Raw genomic sequence first — 18,881 nt, forward strand, 5'->3', positions numbered from 1 at the left:
TTTTATGTATAATGCATAATGGTATTCTTCTTTAAATATTAATGTAGAAACTATCAGCTACGGGTCTTGGGTACCAGAAGAGACACTTATTAATGAATAGAAGTCATATAGACTACTCTGTGTGTTTCCTGGCCATTTTCACTTTGACTGTAAGCGTTCCTTAAATAGCACTAATGAGGAATTCATAAAATTCCTTTTTTGTCTGCGTTTAATTGCAGCTGGAGTAACAAAACTAATTAACAACTATTCACTTGCTCTTTTTTTTTCTTCTAACTGCTAAGAGGCGATTTTCACACAAGACATTAACTGCAATAGCATTACCGCATGCTATTCATGTACAGTATGTCCCATGAAAAATAAAGGTATATACTGAATCATAAGCAGTGTACATACTGAAATGTTATGGTGTGTGTGTGTGTGTGTGTGTGTGTGTGTGTGTGTGTGTGTGTGTGTGTGTGTGTGTGTGTGTGTGTGTGTGTGTGTGTGTGTGTGTGTGTGTGCGTGCGTGCGTGCGTGCGTGTGTGTGTGTGTGTGTGTGTAGTGTGTGTGTGTGTGTGTGTGTGTGGAGTGTGTGGAGTGTGTGTGTGTGTGTGTGTGTGTGTCAGCCCAGTTCAAATAAACCTCTTACTCTTAAAATGTACAGTAGGATTTACTTGATAATCTCTTAATCCCATCTTTATCTTGCAAAGTAATTTTGCAGTATTAATGAGATTTTAATAATCTGTAAGTATACCTTCTAAGATGCTACAAGGCTGATATTTTTCAGCTGAAAAGTCTGGTTGGACATCTTAATGCTCAAATACAATTAATCATGCTGCTCGACACAGTCTGCCATATCTCTTGTACTTAGCTCGAATTTCACTGTATTTAGTCCTCAAAAGTGTTGATTTGACATCACCTTTGTACTTATGTTTGTAATTTTAAATAGCTAATATAAACAGAATAAAATAATACGACTTACAATGGAAATACATGTGACTATGCAATTATACAATTACTGTGCACTGTGCTTAGCTTGCCACCTAATGTAGCAAATAGATCAATCCTTCTCTGATCTGAATATAATCAGAGAGAGTCCGAGTCCCCATACCCTGCACACAGATTTTCACTAGGAAATCTATTGAAAATCTACCAGCCGCAGCATTGCCCTGTCCTATACCGTGCAGTGCTATTGCCCGTCGATCTAAACGCTCCCCCGCCATGTGCGATAAATTGAAGTTTTCAATGGTCCAATCGTAATTTCATAATTGTTCTATAGATTTCCAGTTGGAAAAATCAGTGCATGTATGGCCTGCATTAGGGATTCATCACTTGGATGGCTGAGTATGCAGTTCAAGTTCCAATCTGCCAGCCACTGAGTGCCTTGCAGATGCAGTTTAATGATAGATGGTGAAAGCCCCGCCTTCAGCTGCTTATGTACATGAGGCCTTAGATAGACTGTATTTGACTGGCAGCAGACAATACCAAAAATGTTACAGATTCCAGTCTGGATTTATTGGCAGGTAAGCTTGTCCTTTATAGATCAACCAATGTTTCCATGTCAACGAAACACTCCATTCCATTTTGTTATGTAATGACCAACAGCATTGTAAAATGAGACCCAACAAACTTAATATAATATCAGTAGGTTGCTTAGGAAGGCCCCTTTTCTATATAAATGCAGACAGATTGTACAGTCTGTTTGTAAGAAATGCAGTCAGTTTCAGCCCCCCTATCAGGGTGCATAAAGATTAACAAATATGCACAATTTAATTCTTTTGTTGCATTTGAGTAGTTTTGGAGAACATAAATCTAACCAAAACATTTCTTTAGTTTCTAAAGGGCAATACAATACAAATACAATTTCTGGTGCCAGTTTCACTCTTGCTCAAATCTCTAAATGCGTCAAATCCCTAATCAGGTTCCTAAATGTTTTTGTTTGTTTGTTTTTTATGGTCTTGAGCTTGATTGGGTCATTGGGGTGGAAGAAGGCAAAGTGAAGAAATGTCTATGAGGTCTGTTTTGTTTATAAATAAATAGCAAGCTGATTATAGGTCACCACTTCTTATTCCAGTTTAAAAATCAGATCTTCCCTTATTTTTAAAGGAGAGATCTTATTTTTAAAGTTCCCTCCACAGCTCTTTCCACGTGAATGGAGATGTCGATCAGAAGTGGTCTATGGCGTTCACCAGAGAACAGAGGTCTACATTGACTTCCATTGCGTTTTCAGATCGTCACTTTTCAAAGGGAGCATCCAGAGGAAAATCCCTGAACAGATGTGTGAAAAGAAAACACTCTGTTCTCCACCTAGTCGCATTGAATTAAATATTCTTCACATTGAACTTTCCAAACGCTAATTGGTAAGGTACACTTATAAGTATGGCGGTCTTCACTTTGTTGCCAGTAATTATTATCAAAAAAGATCATTGTGAGAAACAGGTTATCTTTATAAATTTGACAATCTTTGAAGCTGATTGTCATTCTAAAGGTAGCCACTAACAGTCCGATTTTCTAGCGAAAAATCGTTCGAGCAATCAGATAATTCTGATCCGATGTGATCAGATTGGTTGTAAATAATATTTGTTGTTGAGCACAATCGATTATGAATGATTATAAAAACAATCATCCGATTGTTGAACCTTTGTGGAACCTAAATTTGGATCTTCTTGTCAGTTGTGATAGATTGGATGCAAAGATTGGTTCGTTGAAGGAGAAGTAAATGATGTGTTATATCTTACTTCCGATCAGAAGTATCTGGTCGCTCGAACTATTTTTCACTAGAAATTGGAACATTAGTGGCCACCTTTAGAAACAAGGACCATTATTTCTACAAAAATAGCACCACTTTCCTGGCGATCTGCAGATCACCAGATTTATAAGTAGGCCCTTTTGAAATAAATCTGGCTTCTTGTCTTGTTATAATTTTTAATTATTAGACAGAGTAAAGCATATTATCCATTAACCATTATTCCTTTTATTTATCAGGACTGCATATAGCTGTATCTATACATCCTACCATCCTTCTCTGCCTCTCTCTGCTTGTCTCGCTGACTTCTTATCAGCCTAGGCCTCTGTCACACAAGCAGCATAACACCAGAGATAAATTCCTTCTAAGAATCACTTACCGGTATTCCTAGTAGTTTTATACTGCAAATACTTTTCTGTATGGAATAAGAAATGCCAGGGGGTTCAGCTTCCCTGATAATAAGGCCTTACAGCATATTTAAGATAAAAATGCACCGCCTTTGCATTGTTTGCCTCAAAATCTCTCTAATACTTTTCCTGCTGCCCTCCAGTACCGTGTAAGTGGCCTCACTCATAACCCCTTCCCATGAATGGCCCCTTGATTTTCTTCAATTAGACCCCATTTTCTTACATTTCTGCTCTTTCCAATTCGATTACACTTGGCCATTTAAAATATTGAAGCAACCCATCAAAAGCCACCTGCTCAAACATTTTCCTGTCTCCCCTAAGCATTAATTATTGAGTAGGTAGATATATTTACAGACACTTCTGCTTCCCCTATTTTATATGATCATCCTCCAGCCTCTAGTACTGCGCTTTTTTAGGAATGTGGCCCAGGCTGCGTAACATTTGCCCAGGCCTGCTCTAATATTACCATTCAGTTAGAACATTTTTGTACTCCCCATAGATGTAAAGCACATCAGAAGCATATGTAAAACACGCATGTACTGTACATAGAAGGCCAACACTCTCAAATGTATAATAGATGGAGATTTTTATTTGAAAACCATATTCATCTAATACCAATGTTATGGAGCTACAAAGGATGCTTTTTCAAGACAGCTTGTGTAATATAATCTCTGGATGAACAGCTCTTAGGCAGCTCCAGAATATTGAGCTTTCTTCAATGTTGATGGTTTAATGGGGACCTGATAACTTTTGTCAGTGAATCATGCACTACAAAAAGCATGCATTCTTTAAAGCCTGACATGAGAACACTTGATCTGCATACTCACTCTGGGACAGTGATTCAGAAAGTGTTGGGGCAAAGGATCAACACAACAGCCAGGCAAGTAGGATTTGTGTTACGGAAAGAAAGTAACATGCTCCACATTCTTCTTACAGGAGTACGGATGCTCTATTCATGGTCATGGTCCACTACTGACATCTGTAACATACTCAGGAAAAGGAGTGTAATTTCTTCTACAGTATAATTCTTCCCTGCTTGCATCACTGAGGTTAATTTATTAAATAGTGTCTAGAGAGGTTAACAGTTTTATATTGTTAACCTATGTATAGATAGATGATTGCTAGCCAATCCAACATTTTGTTGTTAGTTTGGACAAGGTAATATGCTCTAAAACAATTATAGTAGTTAAGATGCTATATCTCAATAACCTTAACAACAGCCTGTGAAAATTCAAGGTCTTCTTAATTGATGTTCAATTGTTATATTAATCAAATATTGATCAGGAAAGTCTGTTCTTTTTGTGATTGAGTGGGCAGCAGCGGGGAGAGGCTGTATGCGCAGCAGGATGCAAGGTTTTGCACTCTATCAAGCAAAACAAAGCCAGCAGTGGTGGGGCAGCACATGGCTTTAGATCAGATTCCTGCTAGATTTAAAAGGCAGTAGTGTTGCAAGAGAGATATCAGTTGTTCGCCTGATTTACTAGCGAATAGCCAGCTTTATGTCACTGTATCCCTCACCATCCCAGCCCATATCTTCTTGGAGGTAAAGAAACCATCCTGATTGATTTTCCTTTAGTGAACATTATTTCTTTTGATTGAGAGACTATTGCCAGACATTATTATCCCTCTCTCCTCTATATTGATTACATACACTCTTGGCAGAGTTGGGTTGCATGTTCATTGTTCAGTTTTTGTCAGTGTGCTGGTCTCACTGGGCTGCAAGGGCAGTTGGATCATACCTATACTTCTAGGTGCCTACGTCAATTGTGTCTGCAGAACCTCATATGTCACTACAACAAAGGATTTGTAAATGTTCACAAAAAATAAGCTCTATTTGAGTTCAGTTGTCACTTGGTTCAGTCTGTACCAAGATTTCCATGCTCAGTGACAAGAAGTTTTTACTCTAATGGTGGCCATACATGGTACAATAAAAACATTCGATTATCCCATTTATTCAATCTAAATGATCGATTCAAATGAAAGTTGTAAGTATTTTTTTTTTTCGATCAAGAAATTTGAACGATTATCCCTTTTTTTCGAGAAAAATCAGATTGGACGTGCTGGAAAAATCTTTATATTTGATTTAACGGAATAATTGAACTAAATTATCTAATCTAAAAAAAAAGAAAAATTGTACCACGTCTTTTACTCTTATTCGCAGCAGGACATTGGGCAATAATAATAACAAAAAAATGAGGATTTAAGCCATTTGTTTATTCAGTAAAGAATGTTTAATTGCAGCAAGTTTATTCCCTGAATCTATCTTCATGTCAGTTTCATTTCTCTGAATACCGCACACCGACTTGTGTGAACCAATCAAGCTGTACATTACACGGAGCTGTCAGCCTAGCTGTGCAAGGCTTATTAGAAGAGGAGCAGAATTTGAAGCCATTTGTTTTTGTCCAGTCTTTTTAAAAGCAAGCAGATTATTAGTACGTTCACACATTGCATTGCGTTGTAATGGACACTATGTTGCACATTGTAAGGTGTGATTCAGTCTATGAACAGTTGACGCCTCAGCAGTTGCAAAGTGATGCAACAGATGCTGTTATTACTATGCAGAACATGCAGTGTGTTTCTAGAAATGTACACATTGACCTGCGCAATGTTAGTCAATCAGGACACACATTGGTCAGCTGCAGCCACGTTTCTTTGTATTGCTTCTTTGGCTGTGCTCTGTATCTGAACAGTGTCTGATACAGAGAACAATGCTATTGGTATTACAGTACATGGACATTAAAGGCCTTCCCCAGCCTAAACTTTCTCACCAGCCAAGGATAACCCAGGACATCGGTCATAACAGAAGTCATCTTATTGGTTTTCAGGCGTAGAGTTACAAAGAGTGGTGAGAACCAAGACAGCAACAAATTCCTGGGATAGGTTTCATAGCTATTGCTTAGCTACAGCAAAACATAAATATAGTGCAGCATTATTATAAGCTGCAGACTTAGGCTTCAATTCATCAAAGGGTGTTCGATAACAAAACCTCAGTCCTTAAAATACCGCATTCGGTATTTTACACTTCACTGTGCTAATTCATCAATATTTTCCCATGTGCGGTAGAGGTTCGTTAAGTTACCGAACTACTAGGCTTCAATTCATCAAAGGCTGTTCGATAACTGCAGAGTGGTGCAGAGCAGCTTGGAATGTCCGTGTGTTGTTACAAGCTGATAACAATAGAAGGCATCCAGACATCCCTTTGTGATGTAAAGGTGTTATAGTTACTGTTATTTATACTGCCTCTGCTGCTCTGAATCTGTCGATCAGTCTTTCTTAACATTTTATTTATTTGCCACAACGTAGATGAACTTCCTGGAGACATTACAAATGCCATGCTTGGTGATTTCACCACCAGCATCTTTGCATTATCAAACAGGGCCTGAAAGGGTTACACCACCGAAGGGAATCTGGGGATATATTTTGACCCGTTCTCTCTGCTCACTGCTTGGGGGGTCTGAAAGCTTGTGTGGAGAAGCCTGTGTGACCTATCAGCGGCACTTGCAGGAGAACAGGGGCTGTTTCTATTGGCTGCCTGCTCCTGCTAATCATGAAAACATTCACACAGAAGGCTTTCGAAGCCTGTAACGACAGGGGAGAGCTTGAGATAAACACCGAATGTGTTAGCGAATGTGGGAACCTTGATGAATTAACATTTGTTGAGCACATGTCGGTAATTTATCTCATTGCTGTGTCATTTCAGCTTCTCATTCGGTAACAGCTTTGATGAATTAACATTTTCTAAAGTGCTTCGTTAAGTCAGCTGTTTTCAGCATTACCGAATGCGGTAATGCTTGATGAATTGAAGCCATTGTACTTTAACTTTATTATCCATTTTTATAGTGCTGACTCTTTTTCCACATCGCTTTAAAAATTTTATCAAAAAAGCCACATCATTAACTAGCAGGGCTCATGAACTAATGTTCCCAGCAAAGTCTGGAGAAAATTTTTTGTTTTGGGATTAAAGGAGGAGTCTGTAGCTCCTCGAAGACACAAACACAGGGAGAGAGCTGAAAATGCTAAAGTAAGTACTAGCCATACTCCACTGTCTCCAACGATATCATGAAGGCAAGAGATCTGGGGAGAGGGTACAATGCAGTAGCGATGGTCAAGTAGATGCAAATAACTTTGAGTTGATGCAAATATATGCACATTTTTATGCAACTTGTAAATGAACCAATCAAATTCATCACCTCACCAGGATTTGATTGGTTCATTTTCAAGCTGCATACATTTGTGTAAAAATTTGCATAAATTTGCATCAACTTGAAGTTATTTGCATCTACTTGACCATCACTACTTGGCAGCAAAGGCATTACACAGGTGACATTTATCTTTCACACACAAAATCCAGGTCTGTGTATTTCTGATGTGAGGTCCTCACTGGACAGTTTACAAATATGTTTAGTACGGCTGTCACATGTTCTGCGAAGTGTGTATCTAGCCTCTGATGAAGCGGCAATTTGGGCTGTGAAACGCACATCAGGTGTTTTTTATTAAAACCACCCTGCTGATTTTTTGGACATATACTATTATATGCTATCTGTGATGTCATGAATAAACATACAATTTTAATACTTGAAGCTAGCTCATTTAAACCCGCATTTTGTTTGGGGTCTTACATTCACATTTGAACATTGTACATGTGTGCACCAGTCATATTGTTCATGTATGTTTACAAGCTAATGTTAATGGTTAGCTTTACCACAAAAAAGCAATATAAATGGACTTTTGAAAAATACATGAATTACTAAATGTTATTACAGCTCCGAGAGACATAGCTGGAGCAGAACAAAGTGACTTGAAGATCATATCATACATTTAGAGGTGAATGCTGGGGAGGAATGTCAGCATGGTGTATAATCTACTTAACACATAATGCCAGTTCACATGTGTGCATTCATACTCGGCTCTCAGAAAGGGCATACTGAGGAACAATAATGACTAATGTCAGAAAATCTTTTTTAACTTCAGACTGCAGAGTAATTAACTGAAGTCTGTTGCCTGCCAATGTATGCCCCAGCAAAGCTTGTAATAAGCAGCAATTTCAGCACATGTAGAAAATAGGTCAGGCCTATGGCAATTGTAATTACTTCTGTTTCATTCTGCGGGTGGGAAATATCTTCACCGTAAGAAGATTAACTGTGTGCACTAATTCTTGTGCTAATTCATTTTTTAGATTCAGATAAGCTAGCACGAATTACAACTCTTTGCCTACCTAGAGGATTACCTCATGTTCTCTAAATCTTATGCTGGTCAGACGTGACCCTGTATTCTCTAGCAATACAATCGGATTTATGGAACACCACAATAAACTTTTCATTCTTTTAGTTTTGGCTAGAGTGTAATGCCTGGTACACACTATGCAATTTCCTGTCAACTAGACGGGTCAAATAGATAATTTCCGACAGGTCTGATCTGATTTCCCATAATTTTTATGATTGCTTTTGTATAGAAGCAATCAGATAATTGATCAAACCTGTGTGAAATTATCTATTCGACCCGTCTATCTGTTGGGAAATTGCGTGGTGTGTACCAGGCATAGAGTTGAAACCGCTGGGTTTTATTTCTGTTTGTTTTGATGAGCTTTACCCTCACTTCACTTCTAGTGCTGATAGGGGATGCTATTGAGAAGTGTGGAGAAATACCATCTGCTATAAAAGGATTTTACTTACGGTATTTGTTTGAGAGGTCCATCAGGTTTTATTGCTAAATACTGTATTTTCCAACCAAATAGTTTTTTTCTCACCTTTTGTTTTGGGCATAAATGATAATGCATGCAAACAGTAACAGGACATCACACAAGCAGGGCATCAATCAGAAAGAATGATTTGGAAGAGGAGCTAACATTTTCCTCCTCAATCCAGAACTGAAAAAAACTGTTTTTGCCGATAGTTCCTCCTTATAAAACAACTTTTATATACTCCACAAATGTTCCTGTCACCAGAAAATATGCTGCCATTGCTGGTTGCTTCTAGCCATCTTATTTACCTGGTTGTCATGCTGATCCTATGGCCCATATGCAATTAAGTTTTTCTCCTGAGATTTCTCCTACGTGATATTTTCAAACCTGTCAATAAAATGTCTTTTAAGACTCCGACAAGCGAGAAAAAACTAAAAATAATTTTGATAGTACTTATACTCCTACTTTTTTGGTACTTTTTCATTTGCAGAGTGCTTGAAAGTTATTTTAAATAGAAGATGAAAAAATATCACCTAGGAGAAAACTCGGGTGAATAAGTGAATTGCATATGGGCCCTTGTCTTTAAACTCTTCCTGGAGAAAATGAACATTCCGATCCCTCAATCTACTACTGCCACAATCCCCAAAGCATTAGGTGAGCAATGGCAAAAACCCAAAAGTGTGAGCTGTAGAAGAGCAATAGAAGAAAGAAGACAGAAACACTATAAAAAAAATAAACAAGAAAAATAGTATATGGAAGTAGATGAGGTAGAAGGCTGCGCATCCCTGACCCAATACTGTACAATTGAATGGTTAATCGCTGTGGCGCACACCGCCCCCCCTGGACTGAAATGTACGCCCGCATCCAAACAATGCAATACTGGTCTATGGAGAAATTTTAGCTTCCATCATAGTTTTGCATGCAAAAATATAATATACTGGACATCTGCACCAACGTTGAGGTAAATCTCCAGAGCAGATGTCCTAGGACATCTGTGTATTTGAGCTATATAAGCGGTGCATATGAGGTGATGAGTCATTCAGTTGCAGCCCATGTTGGTGAGCGCTTGCTTTGTTTTTTGCTGTATGGAAGTGGATGACTTGGGAAGATAGAGGTATACAGAATGAAAAAGTATTCTGAAGAAACAAATATACAGATAAAAATAGAATTGTGCAGATTAAAAAAAAGGAGAAAAAGGAGTTTTATATTTTTTTTAAACAACTTTAACCTCCCCAGCGTTCAATTTCCCCAGGATTTCTGTGCAAACAGTGATAAAATTTATTTTTAAAACTTTTTTTTTCCTGTAACTTGCCAAAATGTGTCAAGCAAGGGTCTAGTATACAGTGCAGGAGAGTATTGATGTGTATGCATGTTTATACTGTTCACAGAATGTTTTTTTGAACGGACATTTCTGTCCATAACGCTGGGGAGGTTAATGTCAAAAAGTCAAATTTTTTTTTTACTTAACCCTTTAGCGTGAATAGGCAGGAGGTCAGAAATGATCCCTTTTACCTAGGAAGAGGTGGACATTTGGATGCCCCCCATTAAAAAAAAGAGGCTTTAAGACTCCCCAATATGACTCCTCAATTGAAGGATGGAGACCATCTTGGAGGGACCAATGACAAATAATCAATTACATTCAGGCACAAGAAAGAATAAGAAAAAACAATAAATAAAGAAAATGAAGGGTGTACAACAGTACAATGTGTACCAAATCATGAGAAAGAGATACTTAGTGGGTAAAGGATTGATAGGAGGTCCTTGGAGAGAAGCAATACAGGCTAGAACATAGTCATGTACTATTTATTTTATTTATTAGCTGAAAATAACTATGAAAGGGTAGATCAGGGCTTCGCAGCCCTGTCCTACCACCAACAGTGCATGTAGATAATTAGTTCTACTGAGACACCAATTACCCCACCTGCGGTTTCCTGCACAACATGCACTATTGTTGGTACTTGAGGACAGGGTTGGGAAGCCCTGGGATAGATATCTTTCTCTTTAGATCTTCTTTGAAGAGTTAGTGTACGTATACTTAAATGTGCTTATTTGTCTTAAAATGGGGTCTCAATAAATAATGCAATATACTTCCGTTACCCCATTTTCAAGATTATGTGCTTTTAACCAGTTTCCTCTGTTTTTAGAGTATTAAATTGATTCTATGCTATCGGCCTCTTATCATTACACTGCAGATGTTATTAGCTCTTCAGTAAACCCTGAGTACATAAGGTTGTGATGAGTCATATTCATAATGAAAATGATGGCAGCAGATTGCCTTTATTTTAACCTAGAGCTCCATTATGACTTGAAGCACATATGTTTTACTATAGTGACACTTAATGAGATGAGTCTTGATACTTTGTAAGGAAAGCATTGCAGATCAGCAAACTGATATAATGAGGAAAACATTTACAATAGAGTTCATAATGAATTGATAATATTTCTTGTATGCGAGTAATAAACTCAAATTGTATTTGTTTACATTTCCCTCCCATCAGGCGTTCATCTGGATTCCTACACACCAAAAATAAGGCCAAGATCTAGGTAACATTTGAACGCTATAATTATCATCATTATCATAACACGTTCAATCGCAGGTCTGCAGGATGCAGTTATGGCTTTTTATGGTGTTTACTTACACAAGGCTTGCTTCATATTCATAAACGGCAATAAAAATATTTCTCAAGTGTATGTAATGTTGCTTATATAACAAATATCCAGTGTTTAATAAAACCAAATTAGAACCATCATCTCATGTGCAAATCTTATGTGAATTGTATTGTATAGTTAAAAGTATGCTGAGTGACTGATATTATTTTCATTGTTTCATATGTAGACTCTGTCGTTTTCTGTGCAGTGTCTTGTACAGCTGTAGTAGGTCTTCTGGTACAGATCAGGCTAAATATACTTTCCGCATAGTCAGCATAAGCACCTCTTCTCCGTGCACGTGCAGCACCTGACTGTCTACATCACGTTTTCTTCTAGCGTGGGATAAAAACATAGAAGGGATTCATGTAGCTTGCAATTAAAGGGTCAGTGATGTAGCAATCACAGGCAGTCTGGTTTGTTTAATTTACTTTGGACACTGTTTTTTTCTGTATCTGCACTGTAGAAATCTCCCTAGCATAATTACTATATGTAACAATCGGTGTAACACAGAGAGGGTCTGATTACCGGTGATCTGCAGTATCACCGAGAATACAGATATATACCCGATTATTGATGATCTGCAGTATCACCGATAATCAGATATATCTCTAACCTCTGGACACCTGAGTGATGAGAGTGTATTGGTGCAACAGTAATACTTTGAGGACCGCACCTGAGGATCAGGTGCTAGAGCAATAAGGAGTACTGCTCCGCAACAAGTTCCTTCCGTTAGTCTGAACTCTCCGCAGGGAGGAGTCAGGCTGAGAGGGGAAGGACAGAACGTGAGTGACACCAATGAGGGAGTGTCACTGACAGATCTTTGAACTATCTCCTAACAGGAGAGATAGTTCTTGAGGTCGGGCAGGCCAGGTCGTTAACACATGGACAGATCAAGTACAGAGACAGAAGACAGATGCAGAATCCTCAGGCTAGCAGAGTTTGGCAACAGAGTATCAGAATGACAAGGTACAAAATCAGAGATCAGAAGAATGGTCAGGAAAGCAGAAGGTCATAACAGATAAACAATGCAATTAGTACTTTAAGCTATCAAGAATCTGACTCAGTGTGGATTCCCAGCTCCAGCCGGTTCTGGCACACTGTCGGATCTAGCTAAGGTCTGAGAGCTAGCACATAAAGTTTTCCCTAGACTAAGGTGTGAGGTCCTTGATCATCAACACCTAGGAACTGGTCTACATAATAACACAGATAATAACAGAATTCCTAGACTAAGGTGTGAGTTCCTTGATCATCAACACCTTGGAAACTGGTCTAATATAACACAGATACTGACAAGGTCTGAGTGCTACCACGTAGTGATCGCAACGCCAGACACCAGAGAAATGACCAGCACCCAGTATATATACACCAGCGCTCTCCTGCACCTCCCCTAAGTGCTGGACCAATGAAACCTGAAAGAATTGTCAGCTGACCGGCCTGGTCAGCTGACATCCCTCTGGCTGTCATAAATGCTCTGCCTCTCCGCGCGCGCATGCATCCTTCTGAATCTGTGTGGACTATCAGTCCCAGCCACACCAGACATGTGTTGTAATGCCTCTGCTGTTTTGGATGCGGAATCTGTCGCACCGCTGTCCGAGCGTGCGGCGTTTTCTCCGCGTTCAGCAGTACAGACAGAAGCAGGCCTATGCGTGCAAACCGCCGCGGCGGACGCGGAATCCGCCGCCCTGTTCTCTTTTTTCGGCTTTTCCGCGTTTTCTCACACGATATGCTTCTGTTCTTATCCAGACTTTAAAGTGAACCTCCAGACTAAATATCTACTCAGCAGCACTGAAAAGGCTTGGTGTTTCTTTAACAGTTTCACAGCATCAGAACTTTGTTATTCTTACCCAGCTTCATTTTTAGCTGCACAGAAGCTAAGCTCCACCCCATCAAAGAAATCTGCCCAGGCATTTTTCCCCTGATGCTGTGCAAAGCATGATGGGATTTCGGATGTTGTTCTCCTTCTGCTGTTTTGGCGCAAACATTTTTTTTTCTTTTTGAATTTGAGATTTGAAGCCTAACGCGCGCAGCTGGGAGGGGTGATCAGGACATAGGACAGTTGGTCAGCGCTTCGTAAAATGTTGGCGCTTTATAAATACAATAAATGAATAAATAAACTGTGTCTCATGCTCCCTGTCACCTCCTTTCAACCAAAAAGATGTCTGCCCCCATGAAATCACAAACATTTGCCTGTTCTTTTAAAACAGGGTGGGTAAGAGATTATATTACCTATCTATTTTAATTAACATAACTAATATATCTTAACCACTTTACCCCCAGCGGTGCGGATTTCTCCGTCCCTTTTTCCACCCTGTTAACACCAGGGACGAAGAAATCCGCACCTGACGCCGCTCCCGCCGCTGTCCGCGCTCCCGCTCGCTCGTCCGCGTGCCCCCGCGCTCGTGCACATCGCCGCCCGCTTGCCCGGAGATCAATGAATGGGAAAAACCGTTCCTGTTTGTTGATCCAAGCCCCCGCAATGATCACCTGCTTCTACGAGAAGCAGCGGGATCATTGTGAAAAAAAAAAGTTTCCCAGCCTCATAACACTTCCTGCAAGCGTCCTTCTGGACGCTTGCAGGGTGCATAAACAAAAAGTTACTGTGGCCATCTTGTGGCCAAATAGTAAAACTACACCCTAAAGCATTTTTCATATACAAATACATTAGTTATACACTAAAATTTAACTCATTACCTCCCACACTCCCCAAATTTTTTTTTGTAATAAAAAAAAAAAAACCAAATAAAAAAATAATGCACCTTTATTTCCAAATAAAATCCAAATAAAATATTGGCGCCAAACATTGTGATAGGGACATAATTTAAACGGTTTTATAACCGGGACAAATGGGCAAATACATTTCATGGGTTTTAATTACAGTAGCATGCATTATTTAAAAACTGTAAAGGCAGAAAACTGAAAAATAATAATTTTTTCCCCACATTTTTTCCTATTTTCCCATTAAAATACATTTAGAATAAAATAATTCATGGCATAATGTCCCACCTAAAGAAAGCCTAATTGGTGGCGAAAAATACAAGATATAGTTCATTCCATTGTGATAAGTAATGATAAAGTTATAGACGAATGAATGGAAGGAGCGCTGAAAGGTGAAAATTGCTCTGGTGCTCAAGGGGTAAAACCCCTCAGTTGTGAAGTGAAGTGGTTAATCACAGTATGTTTGTTCTGACTGAATTTCCTCTTTAAAGGACCACTATTATTTTAATTATAGGAAGGTGTCTTCTTCTGAAAAGATCTTTCTTTATGTTCAAATGACTCCTGTCTTTTCAGGTCTTACTCCAGTACCTCTATAGAGGGCACTATGAAGAAAACAGAAGAACCTCCCACACCACCTCCAAGACCGCAGAAAACACATTCTAGAGCTTCATCATTGGACTTGAACAGAATCATCCAGCAGCATTCTCCAGGTTATAATACACTTAAGAAACTACTACAACCAAAGTGTAATGTCTTATAAAGAATGGAATTTAAATATGGGTACTAAATTCACAGATCAGGGGCATAACAATAGCCTCTGCAAGGGATGCAGCCACAGTGGGGCCCTTAGGAGGAGAAGCCCTTGGCTCTGGGCCCCCCCAGGGCCGATTTTAGGGGGGAGGGGGCACAGCGCAGCAAGAGGGAGCAGCGGGCACACAGTGGTGGAGAGGGAAGCCTGACTCCTCACCTCGAGCACCCCTTTCTTCAGCGCTCCTCCCTCCACCAATGACAGCAGTAGCAGTGGACAGGGAATTCGGACTCACCTCTTCCGCGTTCCATGCGATGGAGGTCTGCTCTCCTCTGCAGAGCCTTACTCTACTTCCTGAGCTAATAAGGAAGTAGAGTGGGTGGGAGGGGTTGGTGATGGTGGGCCCATCCAAAGTTTTGCAGGGGGGCCCAGTGATTTTTAGTTATGCCCTTGGCACAGATTAATAGGACAGCCTCAGTAAAGTGCAATTCAAGTTGTATTATCATGTGACACATAGCTGTCAAAAAATAACATCTTTATTAAACAGTCAATAAACTTTACATATCATTCCTCATGACTGTACATATATACATAAAGTATTAATACATTGAATTCATTTTTATCAGGCTCAGAATATATGCCAGGCACAAACCCAACAGAGTGGAGTATTAAACTTTACAGAAGGTGAATGGTCAGTGCCCTCCATGGGCCTTAGTGGAATGGGTCTGGTATCCATCTATTCTAAACAGGATTCGCAAGTCATCAAAAATTAAAACCAATTTTTTTTTTCATTTTTTCTGCAAATACTGCCCCAAGCAGTGATTAACTGGCTTACAGTGTGGCCTGTATCAGGCTATCCAACCCAAGTATGTAGTACTTGAACATCTGGTTGAAGGAGTTTCTTAGGGGAACTATAAATACAATTTTTGACCGCTTAGTACAGTTATTTAGGACAAAGATAACGCAGAATAGAATTGTTTTGAACAGTTATTCCACCTACCTTTTCTCAGGATTCTGGGTGACTCATTCATTCATTGTGCTGATTCAGGGAAGTCATTGATTGGCCCTTTCCCCCCTTGTTGAACTTGGCTATGCTATGTTATTGCTGTGCTCCATGTTAGCTTGTTGAACGTTTACATGCGCACTGCTGTGTGTTTTTAGCTACTCTGAGAAAGTTGAATCCTGTGGTAGAGAAAGGCGCACATAAGCCCAAGTCCACCTGTACGTTTTCTATTTCATGTTGTTATTGAAATTGCCTTGAGCCACTGATGGATCTGGAGCGCTTTGTCTCTGCAAAAGCAATCCCGATCACAGCAAATTGTACTGTTAGCTAACAGAAATTCTTATTTCCAGCAGCCAGACAAAATTACACTGTAATTTACTCTGCAGAAATCAGTAGTTAGCACTAATTCACCTTCAATTAACATAATTAGACAGGGCTGAGAAGCAAAAGAGATCCATATTGAATAATGCAAATGCATTGAATAGAAAATCCCATGACAATAGGCTATATTTAGATTGAATTGGGTAAGAGACTGTCCATGTTTTTCATATCCATTTCACACTACCTTTTGTTATTCATTACAAATCATTTTTGTATCATTATATTTAGAGATAAAGGACAGAGGAAGTTATGTACGTTTCACCCCTATACCGTTCCTCTCCCACCTTTCCTCCCCCCCCTCTCATCTGCATTTATTTCCTTTACTAGCCTCAGGGACCTTTGTACTGTTTCTGGGATCCAGGGATGCCTCTTTCTGGGGAGATTTCCCTTCACCTTCTGACCTAGCCACACTGAAGCAAATTTCAACACTAGATCAAGAAAACTGGAACAGATTTAGTGCAAAAATGAAGCTGATGTCCTGCTCAGAGCAACTGATCCACTTCTGCATAAGTTTTGCACCTCATTCACTCCTGTTCCCCTTGCACTGTTTTTGATTAATATTTCCCACTGTCACTTAGGACAGGAAGTGAGGTGAAATCTCTGTAGTGGCGACACCAATACAAATCATTGTAGAATATGGAGAAGTGTTTAGAATATCTGTGAGGGTTTTTATGCTGTGAGCAATTATTTATTTTTAAAAAATGTTTCAAAAATATTTTATTAACTTTTTATTTTTATACAGAAAAAGCTGACGGTGTATATATGACAGTAAAATAAACACCATATCAAATAGTGTGCCTGTTGGTCTGGGATCACACAGGACAGGAGAAACGATAGAAAGTAGCTTCTCGCCTTCCCTGTCATGGAATTCCCACCTTTCTGTCCTAGGGGGGAAAAAAAGTATAAGGGTTCAAAAAACATCTGGATTTCCCACAGTCCTTTCAAATATTCTGTGGCATTCCATGAAGTATGAAGAAAGGATCCATTCATTTTTAAGTTCTGGAAGTGGAAAAGGGTGAAAAACGTTTTAGTACTATGCTCTTTGGGCATGGGGGCATCTGGTTTTCCAAGCTTATCAAATGAAGCAGTTCCTCTTGTACGTCTCAGACTTGTGGTAAGGTGGGGGTAAAAGCACCTATTATAAATTACTTTCCTTGCAGCTATAAGGCATACATATATTAGACCTGTAACTTTAGAGCAGGGCTAGTCACTTTCATCATTGACAGTAACTTAGTTAAACAAATATAATACCAGACTTTACTTATTTTTATGAAAGCTCTACATTGATGGGAAAGGCTATAATAATTGAGCTTGAGCTGATTAGAATGTAAACAATACTAATAAAATGGACAAAAAAAGAAGAAAACACTATGGGAAATTGAAGTGAAATTTACTTTCTAAAGTGGAAATTTTTGATGTTTTTTTAAAACTGTTTACAGTTGTTTTCTGTCTCCAACATTAAAGGGATCCCAAAGTGAGAGTGATATGGAGGCTGCCATATTTATTTCCTTGTAAACAATGCCAGTTGCCTGGCAGTCCTGTTAATCTTCTAGCATATGTAGTGTCTGAGTAAAAACCCTGGAAAAAGCATATAGCTAATCCAGTAAAACAGTGAATCGGCTGAGTCAGAGTACCTGATCTGCATATGCTTGTTCAGGGTCTATGGCAAAAAGTATTAGAGACACAGGATCAGGAGCACTGCCAGGCAACTGGTATTGTTTAAAAGGAAATAAATATGGCAGCCTCCAGATCACTCTCACCTTAGGTTCCCTTTATTGTCTTCCATGTCACTGCTACTCTAGACATTTATAATTGGTAAATGAAAAAGAGTCATATGTATAAATGTACAGTTTGTGCGAAATAGGTGTTATAGATGTTAAAATGTAATTAAAGATCTTAAATGTAATCCTATACGCCTAACACAGCACAATCTTATTACATTATAGCTCGGTTCTCTGCAATCTCAAAATGGAAAGGAACATTAATATTTAATTATGCATTTTACATTTGCAGTACAGTCTGTAAAATTAGGAGCTACAAATAAATAGTGAAACAATACCATACTTTCCCCAACATTAATTCTGACTAGTTTTGCTGACTATTACGGAATTAAGTCCGTGGGAAATAGCAACAGATACACAAAACAGCCAGTGGGAAATGGGAACAGATACACAAGACAGCCAGTGGGAAATGGGTACAGATACACAAGACAGTCAGAGGGCAATAGGAACAGATACACAAGACAGCCAGTGGGCAATGGGAACAGATACACAAGACAGCCAGTGGGCAATGGGAACAGATACTCAAGACAGCCAGTGGGCAATGGGAACAGATACACAAGACAGCCAGTGGGCAATGGGAACAGATACACAAGACAGCCAGTGGGGAATAGGAATAGATACACAAGACAGCCAGTGGGAAATGGGAACAGATACACAAGACAACCAGTGGGGAATAGAATAGACACACAAGACAGCCAGTGGGGAATGGGTACAGATACACAAGACAGCCAGTGGGCAATGGGAACAGATACTCAAGACAGCCAGTGGGCAATGGGAACAGATACACAAGAC

The 18,881-nt window shown here is 39.3% G+C and overlaps 1 protein-coding gene across 1 annotated transcript in view; it reads left to right on the forward strand.

Moving 5' to 3' along the window:
- REPS2 (RALBP1 associated Eps domain containing 2) overlaps window positions 1-18,881 on the forward strand; it is a 211,682-nt gene that overhangs the window by 127,221 nt on the left and 65,580 nt on the right. The window contains exons 13-14 of the mRNA XM_068268694.1: window positions 11,311-11,356; window positions 14,750-14,886. Of these exons, the coding sequence (XP_068124795.1) occupies window positions 11,311-11,356; window positions 14,750-14,886 (183 nt within the window). The remainder of the gene's footprint in view (window positions 1-11,310; window positions 11,357-14,749; window positions 14,887-18,881) is intronic.

This window comes from Hyperolius riggenbachi, chromosome 2 (assembly GCF_040937935.1).
Source record: "Hyperolius riggenbachi isolate aHypRig1 chromosome 2, aHypRig1.pri, whole genome shotgun sequence".
NCBI lineage: Eukaryota > Metazoa > Chordata > Amphibia > Anura > Hyperoliidae > Hyperolius > Hyperolius riggenbachi.